Here is a 13733-nt window from a genome sequence, read left to right on the forward strand (position 1 = left end):
CGTAGATCTAATGATCCACACCTATTTACTTCTCCTAGTTACAAAGCTTCTCTATAAATGTAATTGTAATGTTTTGATTTAGAGCTTACTTGGTTGGTACTGAAGCATCACTAATTTGTCATTATCACATGATCACTTAGCCACTGACAGCCGTCAATATTTCTGATTTGATTATACAGTAGACACAGTTGGCCTTCTTGGACATGTTCACAAATGGAATTATATTTGTATACATACACTATATTGACAAAAGTATTTGGCCATACCTGTTAATTATTGAATTCAGGTGTTTCAATCAAATCCGTTGCCACTGGTGTATAAAATCAAGCACCTAGCCACACAGTCTCTATTTACAGGCATTTGTGATACAAAATGTGTCGTTCTGAAGAGCTCAGTGACTTCAAACATGGTACTTTAATAGGGTGCCTTCTTTGCAATAAGACAGTTTGTGAAATTTCATCCCTGCTTGATCAACTGTAAGTGATATTATTAGAAAGTGGAAGCGTTTAGGTATAACAGCCATGAATCGGAAGACCACGTAAAGTCACAGAATGGCTCAACTACTACTAAGGCGCATGGTGTGTAAAAGTCTCCAACGCTCTGCTGATTCATTAGCTGAAGAGTTCCAAACTTCCACTGGCATTAATGTAAGCACAAAAACTGTAAATGGGGGCTTGGTGCAATGGGTTTCCGTGGCTGAGCAGCTGCATGATTATTATTATTATTATTATCCTTTATTTATATGGTGCCACAAGGGTTCCGCAGCGCCCAATTACAGAGTACATAAACAAATAATCAAACAGGAAAACAGCAACTTACAGTTGATGACAGTATAGGACAAGTACAGGGTAAATAAACATGGTTACATCAGCAGATGACACTGGAATAAGTATCAGGTGGCAGAAGACTGATGGAATTGGTGCAGTTGAAGATTATTAAAGTAAGAAAGGATAAGCACATGAGGGAAGAGGGCCCTGCTCGTGAGAGCTTACATTCTAAGAGGGGAGGGGTAGACAGACAGGGGTGACACAGTTGGGGTACATAGAGAGCGTAGAACAGAGGGTTAGGATGAGATTTGGCTGGGTTTGGTGAAGAAGTGGGTCTTGAGAGCCCGTTTGAAGTTTTGTAGAGAGGTGGAGAGTCTGAGGGGGAGAGGTAGGGAATTCCAAAGAAGTGGTGCAGCACGTGAAAAATCTTGGAGGTAGGAGTGGGAGGAAGTAATCCGTAGGCAGGAGAGTCGGCGTGCGTTAGCAGAGCGAAGAGGACGGGTGGGAGTGTAAAGGGAGATAAGGTCAGAGATGTAGATGGGAGAGGAGTGGGTGAGGGCTTTGTAAGCGAGTGTGAGAAGCTTGAAATGGATTCTGAAAGGGAAGGGGAGCCAGTGAAGGTCTAGTAAGAGAGGAGAGGTGGACGTAGTGCGTTTGGTGAGGAAGATGAGCCGGGCAGCAGCATTGAGGATAGATTGCAGTGGAGAGAGGTATTTGTCAGGAATGCCAGTCAGGAGCAGATTACAGTAGTCCAGTCTGGAGATGACCAGTGAAGTGGATAAGAGTCTTAGTAGCATCCTGGGTCAGAAAAGGTCTGATCCTGGAAATATTTTTTAGATGAAAATGGCAGGTTTGTGAGAGGTGCTGAATGTGTGGTTTGAAGGAGAGGGAGGAGTCAAGGATTACTCCAAGGCAGCGCACTTGGGGGCTAGAGGAGATAGTAGTGCCATCAATAGATAATGCGATTGTAGGAGGTGAGGTTATGCGGGAGGGAGGGAAGATGATCAGCTCGGTCTTAGACATGTTAAGTTTAAGAAAGCGCTGGGACATCCAGGAAGAGGTAACAGATAGACAGTTGGAGATACGAGTGAGGAGAGCAGGGGAGAGGTCTGGAGAGGAAAGATAGATTTGGGTGTCATCAGCGTAGAGATGATATTGGAAACCAAAAGAACTGATGAGCTTACCTAGTGAGGACGTATAGAGAGAGAAGAGAAGAGGACCAAGGACAGAACCTTGGGGTACCCCTACAGTTAGTGGAAGTGAGGGGGAGGTGGAGTCATGAGAGGAGACAGAGAGAGAACGGTCAGAAAGGTAGGAGGACAGCCAAGAGAGGGCAGTGTCACGTAGACCAATGGAGTGAAGAATTTGCAGTAGGAGAGGATGGTCCACAGTGTCAAAAGCAGCAGAGAGATCAAGTAGAATAGGTATAGAGTAGTGTCCCTTAGATTTAGCAGCATGGAGGTCATTGCATACTTTAGTGAGGGCAGTTTCAGTGGAGTGGAGAGGACGGAAGCCAGACTGGAATGGGTCAAGCAGTAAGTGTGAGGAAAGAAAGGAAGTAAGACGGTTGTAGACAATACGCTCAAGGAGTTTGGAGGCAAAAGGGAGGAGAGAGATGGGTCGGTAGTTGGAGAGAGTGTTTGGATCAAGTGTAGGTTTTTTAAGAATAGGAGAGATGAGTGCATGCTTGAAGGCAGAGGGGACAGTGCCTGATGAGAGGGAAAGATTGAGAAGGTGGGAAAGATGGGAACAAGCAGAAGGAGAGAGGTAGCGGAGGAGGCGAGAGGGGATAGGGTCAAGTGGGGAGGTGGTGAGGGGACAGGAATGAATGAGGGCCATGACTTCCTCTCCAGATGCATGGGAGAAAGATGACAGAGTAGGTGCGAGGGATGGGGAGGGTTGGTAAGGGATAGGAGAAAGCTGGTTACTGATGGACTGGTGTGATGTGATGTCCTGACGTATGGAGTCAATTTTGGATGTGAAGTAATTGGCAAAGTCAAGAGCAGAGAGTGAGGAAGGGAGACGAGGTGGAGGTGGGATGGAGTGTTGTAAAGCAGACAGACACTGGACTATGGAGCAGAGGAAACGTGTTATGTGGAGGGATGAATTGCGCTTCTCTGTTTGTCAGTCAGATGGGCGAGTCTGGGTTTGGCGGATGCCAGGAGAATGTTACCAGCCTGACTGCATTATGCCAGCTATGAAGTTTGGTGGCGGAGGGATAATGGTATAGGGCTTTTCTCTGACGTCCTAGTGGATGCTGGGAACTCCGTAAGGACCATGGGGAATAGCGGCTCCGCAGGAGACTGGGCACAAAAGTAAAGCTTTAGGACTACCTGGTGTGCACTGGCTCCTCCCCCTATGACCCTCCTCCAAGCCTCAGTTAGATTTTTGTGCCCGAACGAGAAGGGTGCACACTAGGGGCTCTCCTGAGCTGCTTAGTGAAAAGTTTAGTTTTAGGTTTTTTATTTTCAGTGAGACCTGCTGGCAACAGGCTCACTGCATCGAGGGACTAAGGGGAGAAGAAGCGAACTCACCTGCGTGCAGAGTGGATTGGGCTTCTTAGGCTACTGGACACCATTAGCTCCAGAGGGATCGAACACAGGCCCAGCCATGGAGTCCGGTCCCAGAGCCGCGCCGCCGGCCCCCTTACAGAGCCAGAAGCAAGAAGAGGTCCGGAAAATCGGCGGCAGAAGACATCTTGTCTTCACCAAGGTAGCGCACAGCACTGCAGCTGTGCGCCATTGCTCCTCAGCACACTTCACACTTCGGTCACTGAGGGTGCAGGGCGCTAGGGGGGGGCGCCCTGAGCAGCAATAAAAACACCTTGGCTGGCGAAAATACATCACATATAGCCCCCAGGGCTATATGGATGAATTTTAACCCCTGCCAGATTACACTGAAAAACGGGAGAAAAGGCCGCCGAGAAAGGGGCGGAGCCTATCTCCTCAGCACACTGGCCCCATTTTCCCTCACAGCTCCGTTGGAGGGAAGCTCCCTGGCTCTCCCCTGCAGTCACTACACTACAGAAAGGGTTAAAAAAGAGAGGGGGCACTAATTAGGAGCAGTATAAACAATACAGCAGCTATAAGGGGAAAAACACTTATATAAGGTTATCCCTGTATATATATATATATAGCGCTCTGGTGTGTGCTGGCAAACTCTCCCTCTGTCTCCCCAAAGGGCTAGTGGGGTCCTGTCCTCTATCAGAGCATTCCCTGTGTGTGTGCTGTGTGTCGGTACGTTTGTGTCGACATGTATGAGGAGGAAAATGATGTGGAGGCGGAGCAAATTGCCTGTAATAGGGATGTCACCCCCTAGGGGGTCGACACCTGAGTGGATGAACTGTTGGAAGGAATTACATGACAGTGTCAGCTCTTTACAAAAGACAGTGATTGACATGAGACTGCCGGCTACTCAGCTTGTGCCTGTCCAGACGTCTCATAGGCCGTCAGGGGCTCTAAAGCGCCCGTTACCTCAGATGGCAAATACAGACGCCGACACGGATACTGACTCCAGTGTCGACGGTGAAGAGACAAATATGACTTCCAGTAGGGCCACACGTTACATGATTGAGGCAATGAAAAATGTTTTACACATTTCTGATAATACGAGTACCACCAATAGGGGTATTATGTTCGGTGAGGAAAAACTACCTGTAGTTTTCCTGAATCTGAGAAATTAAATGAGGTGTGTGATGAAGCGTGGGTTTCCCCCGATAAAAAAACTGATAATTTCTAAACAGTTATTGGCATTATATCCTCTCCCGCCAGAGGTTAGGGTGCGTTGGGAAACACCCCCTAGGGTGGATAAAGCGCTCACACGCTTGTCAAAACAGGGGCTCTACCCTCTCCTGAGATGGCCGCCCTTAAGGATCCTGCTGATAGAAAGCAGGAGGGTATCCTAAAATGTATTTACACAACATACTGGTGTTATACTGCGACCAGCAATCGCCTCAGCCTGGATGTGCAGTGCTGGGTTGGCGTGGTCGGATTCCCTGACTGAAAATATTGATACCCTAGATAGGGACAGTATATTATTGCCTATAGAGCATTTAAAAGATGCATTTCTATATATGTGTGATGCACAGCGGGATATTTGTCGACTGGCATCAAGAGTAAGTGCGCTGTCCATTTCTGCCAGAAGAGGGTTATGGACACGACAGTGGTCAGGTGATGCGGATTCCAAATGGCATATGGAAGTATTGCCTTATAAAGGGGAGGAGTTATTTGGGGTCGGTCTTTCAGACCTGGTGGCCACGGCAACAGCTGGGAAATCCACGTTTTTACCCCAGGTCGCCTCTCAACATAAGAAGACGCCGTATTATCAGGCGCAGTCCTTTCGTTCCCATAAGGGCAAGTGGGCAAAAGGTTCCTCATTTCTGCCCCGTGACAGAGGGAGAGGAAAAAGGCTGCAGAAATCAGCCAGTTCCCAGGAACAGAAGCCCTCTCCCGCCTCTGCCAAGCCCTCAGCATGACGCTGGGGCTTTACAAGCAGACAGGGAGGCAGTTTTGGAAGCCATTCACAAGCTGTATTCCCAGCAGGTGATAATCAAGGTACCCCTCCTGCAACAGGGAAAGGGGTATTATTCCACACTGTTGTGGTACCGAAGCCGGACGGCTCGGTGAGACCGATTTTAAATCTAAAATCTTTGAACACTTACATACAGAGGTTCAAATTCAAGAGAAGGGGACTACATGGTGTCTCTGGACATCAAGGATGCTTACCTTCATGTCCCAATTTACCCTTCTCACCAAGGGTACCTCAGGTTTGTGGTACAGAACTGTCACTATCAGTTTCAGACGCTGCCGTTGGATGGTCCACGGCACCCCGGGTCTTTACCAAGGTAATGGCTGAAATGATGATACTCCTTCGAAGGAAGGGAGTTTTAGTTATACCTTACTTGGACGATCTCCTGATAAGGGTAAGATCCAGGGAACAGTTGGAGGTCGGTGTAGCACTATCTCAGGTAGTGTTGCGACAGCACGGTTGGATTCTCAATATTCCAAAATCGCAGCTGGTTCCGACGACTCGTTTTCTGTTCCTAGGGATGATTCTGGACACAGTCCAGAAAAAGGTGTTTCTCCCGGAGGAGAAAGCCAGGGAGTTATCCGAGCTAGTCAGGAACCTCCTAAAACCGAGCCAAGTCTCAGTGCATCAATGCACAAGGGTTCTGGGGAAAATGGTGGCTTCCTACGAAGCAAGCCCATTCGGCAGATTCCACGCAAGAACTTTCCAGTGGGACCTGCTGGACAAATGGTCGGGGTTGCATCTTCAGATGCATCAGCGGATAACCCGGTCACCAAGGACAAGGATGTCCCTCCTGTGGTGGTTGCAGAGTGCTCATCTTCTAGAGGGCCGCAGATTCGGCATTCAGGACTGGGTCCTGGTGACCACGGATGCCAGCCTGCGAGGCTGGGGAGCAGTCACACAGGGAAGAAATTTCCAGGGCTTATGGTCAAGCCTGGAGACATCACTTCACATAAATATCCTGGTGCTAAGAGCCATTTACAATGCTCTAAGCTTAGCAAGACCTCTGCTTCAAGGTCAGCCGGGTTGATCCAGTCGGACAACATCACGGCAGTCACCCACGTAAACAGACAGGGTGGCACAAGAAGCAGTCAATGGCAGAAGCTGCAAGGATTCTTCGCTGGGCGGAAAATCATGTGATAGCACTGTCAGCACTATTCATTCCGGGAGTGGACAACTGGGAAGCAGACTTCCTCAGCAGACACGACCTCCACCCGGGAGAATGGGGACTTCACCCAGAAGTCTTCCACATGATTATAAACCGTTGGGTAAAACCAAAGGTGGACATGATGGCGTCCCGCCTCAACAAAAAACTCGACAGGTATTGCGCCAGGTCAAGGGACCCTCAGGCAATAGCTGTAGACGCTCTGGTAACACCGTGGGTGTACCAGTCAGTGTATGTTTTCCCTCCTCTGCCTCTCATACCCAAGGTACTGAGAATTATAAGATGGAGAGGAGTAAGCACTATATTCGTGGCTCCGGATTGGCCAAGAAGGACTTGGTACCCGGAACTTCAAGAGAGGCTCACGGAGGATCCGTGGCCTCTACCTCTAAGAAGGGACCTGCTCCAGCAGGGACCCTGTCTGTTCCAAGACTTGCCGCGGCTGCGTTTGACGGCATAGTGGTTGAACGCCGGATCCTGAAGAAAAAAGGCATTCCGGATGAAGTCATCCCTATCCTGATCAAAGCCAGGAAGGATGTAACCGCAAAACATTATCACCGCATTTGGCGAAAATATGTTGCGTGGTGCGAGGCCAGTAAGGCCCGACGGAGGAATTTCAACTGGGTCGATTCCTACATTTCCTGCAAACAGGAGTGTCTATGGGCCTGAAATTGGGGTCCATTAAGGTTAAAATTTCGGCCCTGTCAATTTTCTTCCAGAAAGAACTAGCTTCAGTCCCTGAAGTGCAGACGTTTGTAAAAGGGGTACTGCATATACAGCCTCCTTTTGTGCCTCCAGTGGCACCTTGGGATCTCAATGTAGTTTTTGGGTTCCAAAAGTCACATTGGTTTGAACCACTTAAAGATGTTGGCCCTGGCCTGGGCCAGGCGCGTGTCAGAATTGGCGGCTTTATTCTGTAAAAGCCCTTATCTGATTTTCCATACGGACAGGGCGGAATTGAGGACTCGTCCTCGGTTTCTCCCTAAGGTGGTTTCAGCGTTTCACCTGAACCAACCTATTGTGGTGCCTGCGGCTACTAGGGACTTGGAGGACTCCAAGTTGCTAGACGTTGTCAGGGCCCTGAAAATATATGTTTCCAGGACGGCTGGAGTCAGAAAATCTGACTCGCTGTTTGTCCTGTATGCTTCTAAGCAGACTATTGCTCGTTGGATTTGTAGTACAATTCAGCTTGCACATTCTGTGGCAGGCCTGCCACAGCCAAAATCTGTAAAAGCCCATTCCACACGGAAAGTGGGCTCATCTTGGGCGGCTGCCCGAGGGGTCTCGGCTTTACAACTTTGCCGAGCAGCTACTTGGTCAGGGGCAAACACGTTTTGCTAAATTCTACAAATTTGATACCCTGGCTGAGGAGGACCTGGAGTTCTCTCATTCGGTGCTGCAGAGTCATCCGCACTCTCCCGCCCGTTTGGGAGCTTTGGTATAATCCCCATGGTCCTTACGGAGTTCCCAGCATCCACTAGGACGTCAGAGAAAATAAGAATTTACTTACCGATAATTCTATTTCTCGTAGTCCGTAGTGGATGCTGGGCGCCCATCCCAAGTGCGGATTGTCTGCAATACTTGTACATAGTTATTGTTAACTAAATCGGGTTATTGTTGTAGTGAGCCATCTTTTCTAGAGGCTCCTCTGTTATCATACTGTTAACTGGGTTTAGATCACAAGTTATACGGTGTGGCTGGTATGAGTCTTACCCGGGATTCAAAATCCTTCCTTATTGTGTACGCTCGTCCGGGCACAGTATCCTAACTGAGGCTTGGAGGAGGGTCATAGGGGGAGGAGCCAGTGCACACCAGGTAGTCCTAAAGCTTTACTTTTGTGCCCAGTCTCCTGCGGAGCCGCTATTCCCCATGGTCCTTACGGAGTTCCCAGCATCCACTACGGACTACGAGAAATAGAATGATCGGTAAGTAAATTCTTATTTTTTCAGGGTTTGGGCTAGGCCCCTAATCTCCAGTGAAGGGAAATCTTAATGCTTCAGCATACCAAGACATTTTGGGCTATGCTATGCTTCCATCTTGTGGCAACAGTTTGGGGAATGCTGTTTTTCTATTCCAACATGACTGTGCCCCTGTGCACAAAGCAAGGACTATACAGGCATGGTTTGATGTGGAAGCCCTGACCTCAACTCTAATGGGCACCTTTTGGAATGAACTGGAACGGAGATTGCGAGCCAGGCCTTCTCGTCCAATATCAGTGCCTGACCTCATAAATGCTTTACAGAAACACTCTTGTGGAAAGGCTTCCAAGAACAGTGGAAGCTTTTATAGCTGCAAAAGGGGGACCAACTCCATATTAAAGTATATGTAGTTGAATACAATGTCATTCCAGTCCCTGTTAGTGTAATGGTCAGGCATCTGAATACTTCCATATAATGTGTGTGTGTGTGTGTGTGTGTGTGTGTGTGTGTATATATATATATACACCCACACATACATATATATACTAAAAATACCCTTCTGTGCATAAATCAATCTAAGAATGAAAGCAGCACATCTCAGTAAGTCTTCTGTAAGCAAGACCCCAAACACATACCTTAAATAAAACTGGGAGGGCGCTTGACTTTTAAAATTGATGTAATTCTCTAGCAATTGTCAATAAAAATACAATAAAGCAGGTTAAATGCCACTATCTTTCTGAGGCTTTGAATTCCAAACTTGAAAGTTCTGACCCAAGAGTTGAATTTCTTTGTTTGAAATCCGATTAAATGAGATGTCTTACCACTGTCCCATTAAATGTATGAGCTTGTCTGTGAGTTCTTTAGGGCCGTACAAGTACACCCTCACACCAGTATGAATCAACAAAAAAACAAGGTCAATAGCCAAAGTTCATAGAATGATATAGAACATTTTTATTCAAACCAATATTCTCACAGGATATACATAAAAACTTTGCTTACACAATATTCTAATCTGCCGTTAGAGTCCACATGCAAGGGAATTTACAGGTTTCCAAACCCCTTGTATTGTGAGTTGTGAGGCTCAGTTTATAAACCCAACACATTTTGTCTCTTAGCACGTCTTTATCAGGGGTATATTTTTAGGGGTGTAGCATGTTATGCCGGCGACCGGGATCCCGGCGGCCAGCATACCGGAGCCGTGATCCCCGCATGCCGGCAGCCAGGTGAGCGCAAATAAGCCCCTTGCTGGCTCGCTGCGGGCACGGTGGCGCACTACGCGCGCCACACTATTTATTCTACCTCCACAGAGGGTTGTCGGTATGCCGGATGTCAGGATTCCGGCACTGGTATACTCGGCGCCGGGATCCCAACAGCCGGCATACTGAATACCACCCATTTTTAGTGGATGCATTGAACAAATAATAAAAAAAAAAAGAAAAAAGAAAGTTTGTCAAAAAGAAATGGTCCACTGGATAGGTACCGCACTGTAATATACCTTAATCTGTTGTGCTAATATATCACATAAAGGTTTACAAACGTACTGTATCAACATTGTGGTCCACCACAATTCAGTGACGTGCAGGAAAAGGAAGAAGGCATCCAACCTTAATATGTGTGCTGTGTATCTCCTGTGTTCATCTGTCTATGGCTGTGTATGTTATGTACCCTTTTATACATCACTTTACTTGGCAGTACATGAGAGTAGCCATCATACTGAATGAGAAACATTGCAGGATACAGTCTGAACTGTAAATACTGTTTTTCATTTGCAGTTTGCAGACAAGTTCCAGGAAGTTAAAGAAGCTGCAAAATTAGCCAGAGACCGATCGCAAGAAAAAATGGAGACTTCCAGTAACCATTCCCAAGTGAGTGCTTCTGCTTTTGTTCATATCATACCAGCCTGTAAATTTCATTGTCAATAACTATTGTGTTTTATAAAACATTCCTTTCATAAGACTTTGGAAATAGAGGCATAATGGTGTCGTATAGTTCATATGCACATGTATTTAAAATAAAATGCATATGACTGTAGATTGCATGTAAAGCTATTACATGTTGCAGAAAAGCAGGAGACGGTGCCAGTCACTTCAAGCATTTCCATAGATTTTCAATAAAACCTCCAGACCGTGACTAATTGCTGTTGTTACTGCTTAACCCCAGGGCAAAAATAGTGTGTATATATAAAACCCTGTACATGTGTCTGTGCGTAGAATCAGGTCTCTTAATGTCTGACCTCTCCAGCATTAGCTTTCCAACACTGATAATGTATGCCATGTATAGATGCATGCACGCGTCAAAGGGGCAGATGTATTAAGCCTGGAGAAGTGATAGTGGAAGGTGATAATGCACCAGCCAATCAGCTCCTAACTGTCATTTTTCAAACCCAGCCTGTAACTTGACAGTGAGGAGCTAATTAGCTGGTGTGTTATCACCTTCCACTTTATCTCTTCTCCAGGCTTAATACATCTGCCCCAAAATGTCTTATTACCGGATGAGTCTGCTGCCATCTCATAGTCCCATGCAGTAGGATGTTCTCCAACTGAAAGATCTAATCATTGAACGGTTTTATATTTAACACAGTGGCTAGCCATGTTTTATTGTTAATTGATTATAAATACAGTAGCCTGTATGAGTAAGAACCAAAGTTTATATTGAATGTCAGCCTGTGGCTCTTTATTTACATTGTAGGCACAGGTTCTCAAACTTTGTTCTCAGGGTCCCACACAGTTCATGCTTTCCAGGTCACCTCGTCACCTGTGGATTTTTTCAAATGTGACCGTTGCTAAGACACAGTGCACCTGCTGGGTAACCTGGAAAATGTGAACTGTTTGGGGTCCTGAGGACTGAGTTTGAGAACCATTGTGGTAGAGGGATCCCAGTACACCTGTTACCTCTGCCTGCTATGGCCACTGTTGCTGCCAACTCCGTATTGTATCCAGGGGAGTAAGTTCATCCCAGTCGCCCGGAGGCAAAATGGAATTTGGTGTACCCCCACTTTAAAAAAAAAAAAAGGGGGGGGGGAGAAACAAATATGGTGTGTGGATGTGTATGTATATAACAACTTACAAAATTATGTAGATAGCGATCTTAGCCGGTCTACAGGGACCAGAGCCAGCAGTGGATTGACAGGGCTCCAGCTATGCTGTGTGACAACGGCTGGTGGGTCAGGGTCAGACTCACGAGATTCAGCCACCTGCAGCATGCAGAAACAACGTTCACCGATGGATCCCATCAGCAGCAGCGAGTGCACCGTTGCTTCCTGCAATGTAGGCTGACTGATACCAGGTGGGATCTGTCCTGTCCCCTATTGCAGGTGTTAGCAGAGCTCCAGAAACAGAGACAAGTAACTCTGCAGCATCGGGTGCACCACAGAGCTCTGTTTGAAGACCAGTGATCCCGTTGTAAACCACACAGGTGCTGCTGTACATTCAGGTTGTTCTTTAGGGCATCTTCATTGCTTATCATAACTAAAATGTCTGCATTGGATATAATATGTACAAATAGAATGGTGGCATTCTTACTGGTGTGTAGCAGGGTCCTGTGAGATTTGTGTGTGTGTTCTTTTCTAGACAACACCTCCCTTCCTAGCACCTGTTGGCACTTATAAATTGGTTAGGCAAAATGCATTTTATGTGTCATTGTTTGTATGTATAGTGGATATAAAAAGTCTACACTGTCTCATTAAAATTGCAGGTTTTGTAACGTAAAGCCATAAATTATATCAACCGTTTTTTCCACCTTTTAATTGGTCCTTGCAACCAACTAAATGGTTACGCAAATAGGCAGTTTATATGATAATAATGAACATAACAAACCTGTAATATGCACACCTCCAAATAACTACCCCATGAAAACATGTTTTGCTTTTTTTTGTAGAAGTGAGACTATGTAAATAAGGTGCCTGTTTCTCCTTAATGGCATTGGGGAGCACATAAATATAATCCCACTAGTTACCAGCCCTTTAAAATGATGGAACAACGTACAGATGGAGTGCGTGGCTGCATCGAAGACAGGGGCGCGCCTGGCCTCGCCGGCGAGCGTAAAGAGATGCTCCCATTTACTTTGAATGAGGCGCGTCCCATTTGTTCCCAGTAGTGCGCCTCGTCGGGCGCACTGAGTCGCAGACTGAGCCACGATTAGCGTGGCTCCATCTGTAACAGTAATCTCAGCGCCGGCAGCTGTATGTGGCTGAACAGAGCAACACTTGAACTGTTCCACCAGGCACCATTTAGTGGCCGCTGGTGTGCAAAACACTTGAATTCCCTCCCCATAGAGGTGAGGAGCAGCATTTAGTCTTTTATTATATCGTATATTGCGGCAATAAGGAATGGATTTTTGGAGCTATTTATCAGTCTTTTCTTGCTGGGATAGAGGCTTCGATATGAATCCATCCCACAAAAGAGTAAATAGCAAAATGATCATTGCGGCTGGATTTGGATCCCCCTTGTTTCGTGCACTGCCGCATATTATACAACCCAACAGTAAATAATACATTTGGCTCCATTAAGTGAATTAGCCTAGTACCAATGTGCACACAAAATCAAGCTAGGTTCGGTATGATCTACAGGATCGACTGTCAGTATACCGACAGTGGCATCCTGTCTGCCGTAATCCCGGCAGCCAGTTCGCTCGCCATTCTTCGGGCCCAGTTCTGTTCCCACTCGGTTGGTGGGATGGACCCACGAACCAAGTGGGTATACTGGGTGGTGGTCGAGATTTTGTCTGTCGGTATTTAACCAGCTGTTGGGATTCTGCCTGACAGCCAGCATTTTAACTGCATCCCATCATGATTATCTTAACACAATTCAAGGGGTCCTCCAAAGGAAAGACTCTGGGCAGCATGTAATAGAGTCCGAGTTCACCCGATGTGTGGGATGCCGGCCGAACTCGGACGTTTTTTTTAAAGGGGCAATGATTAACTTGGGCTCTTTCATCCCACCATCTATCTTTAGAGAGTCTTGAGACCCAAAGTATTATTCCAATCTTTCAGTTCCCCTGCCCAGGCTTCTGTCACCTTTTATAGAAATAACGTCCGGCCTGTCAACTAAATGCAGTTCCTCAATGGTTTGTGATGCTAGCAAATAGCAATATCTATTTTAATACAGGAGAAGGCGGGTGGTTTCTCTGTAAATATGCCAAACAAGTATCCTTTTCGGTTTGCCATGGCGGTTTCTCCGGTTAAATCTTCATGCAGAAGAAAAGTGTTTGTTTTTCTGTGATTGCCTTTTCATGCATTTCTACAGATTTATATTCAATATGCACCACAGGATGAATGCAGTGCTCCTGCTGTTCCACTTAAATGTTTTTAGCCTGTAGCAAACGCGTTACTTTCATGTAATTAGCAGCACACTTATCTAT

At 46.5% G+C, this 13733-nt stretch overlaps 1 protein-coding gene across 1 annotated transcript in view; it reads left to right on the top strand.

Annotated features, from left to right (window-relative positions):
- HOMER2 (homer scaffold protein 2) overlaps positions 1 to 13733 on the top strand; it is a 433557-nt gene that overhangs the window by 347340 nt on the left and 72484 nt on the right. The window contains exon 4 of the mRNA XM_063925972.1: positions 10148 to 10240. Within this exon, the coding sequence (XP_063782042.1) occupies positions 10148 to 10240 (93 nt within the window). The remainder of the gene's footprint in view (positions 1 to 10147; positions 10241 to 13733) is intronic.

The sequence above is a fragment of the Pseudophryne corroboree genome, chromosome 6, assembly GCF_028390025.1.
Source record: "Pseudophryne corroboree isolate aPseCor3 chromosome 6, aPseCor3.hap2, whole genome shotgun sequence".
Taxonomy (NCBI): domain Eukaryota; kingdom Metazoa; phylum Chordata; class Amphibia; order Anura; family Myobatrachidae; genus Pseudophryne; species Pseudophryne corroboree.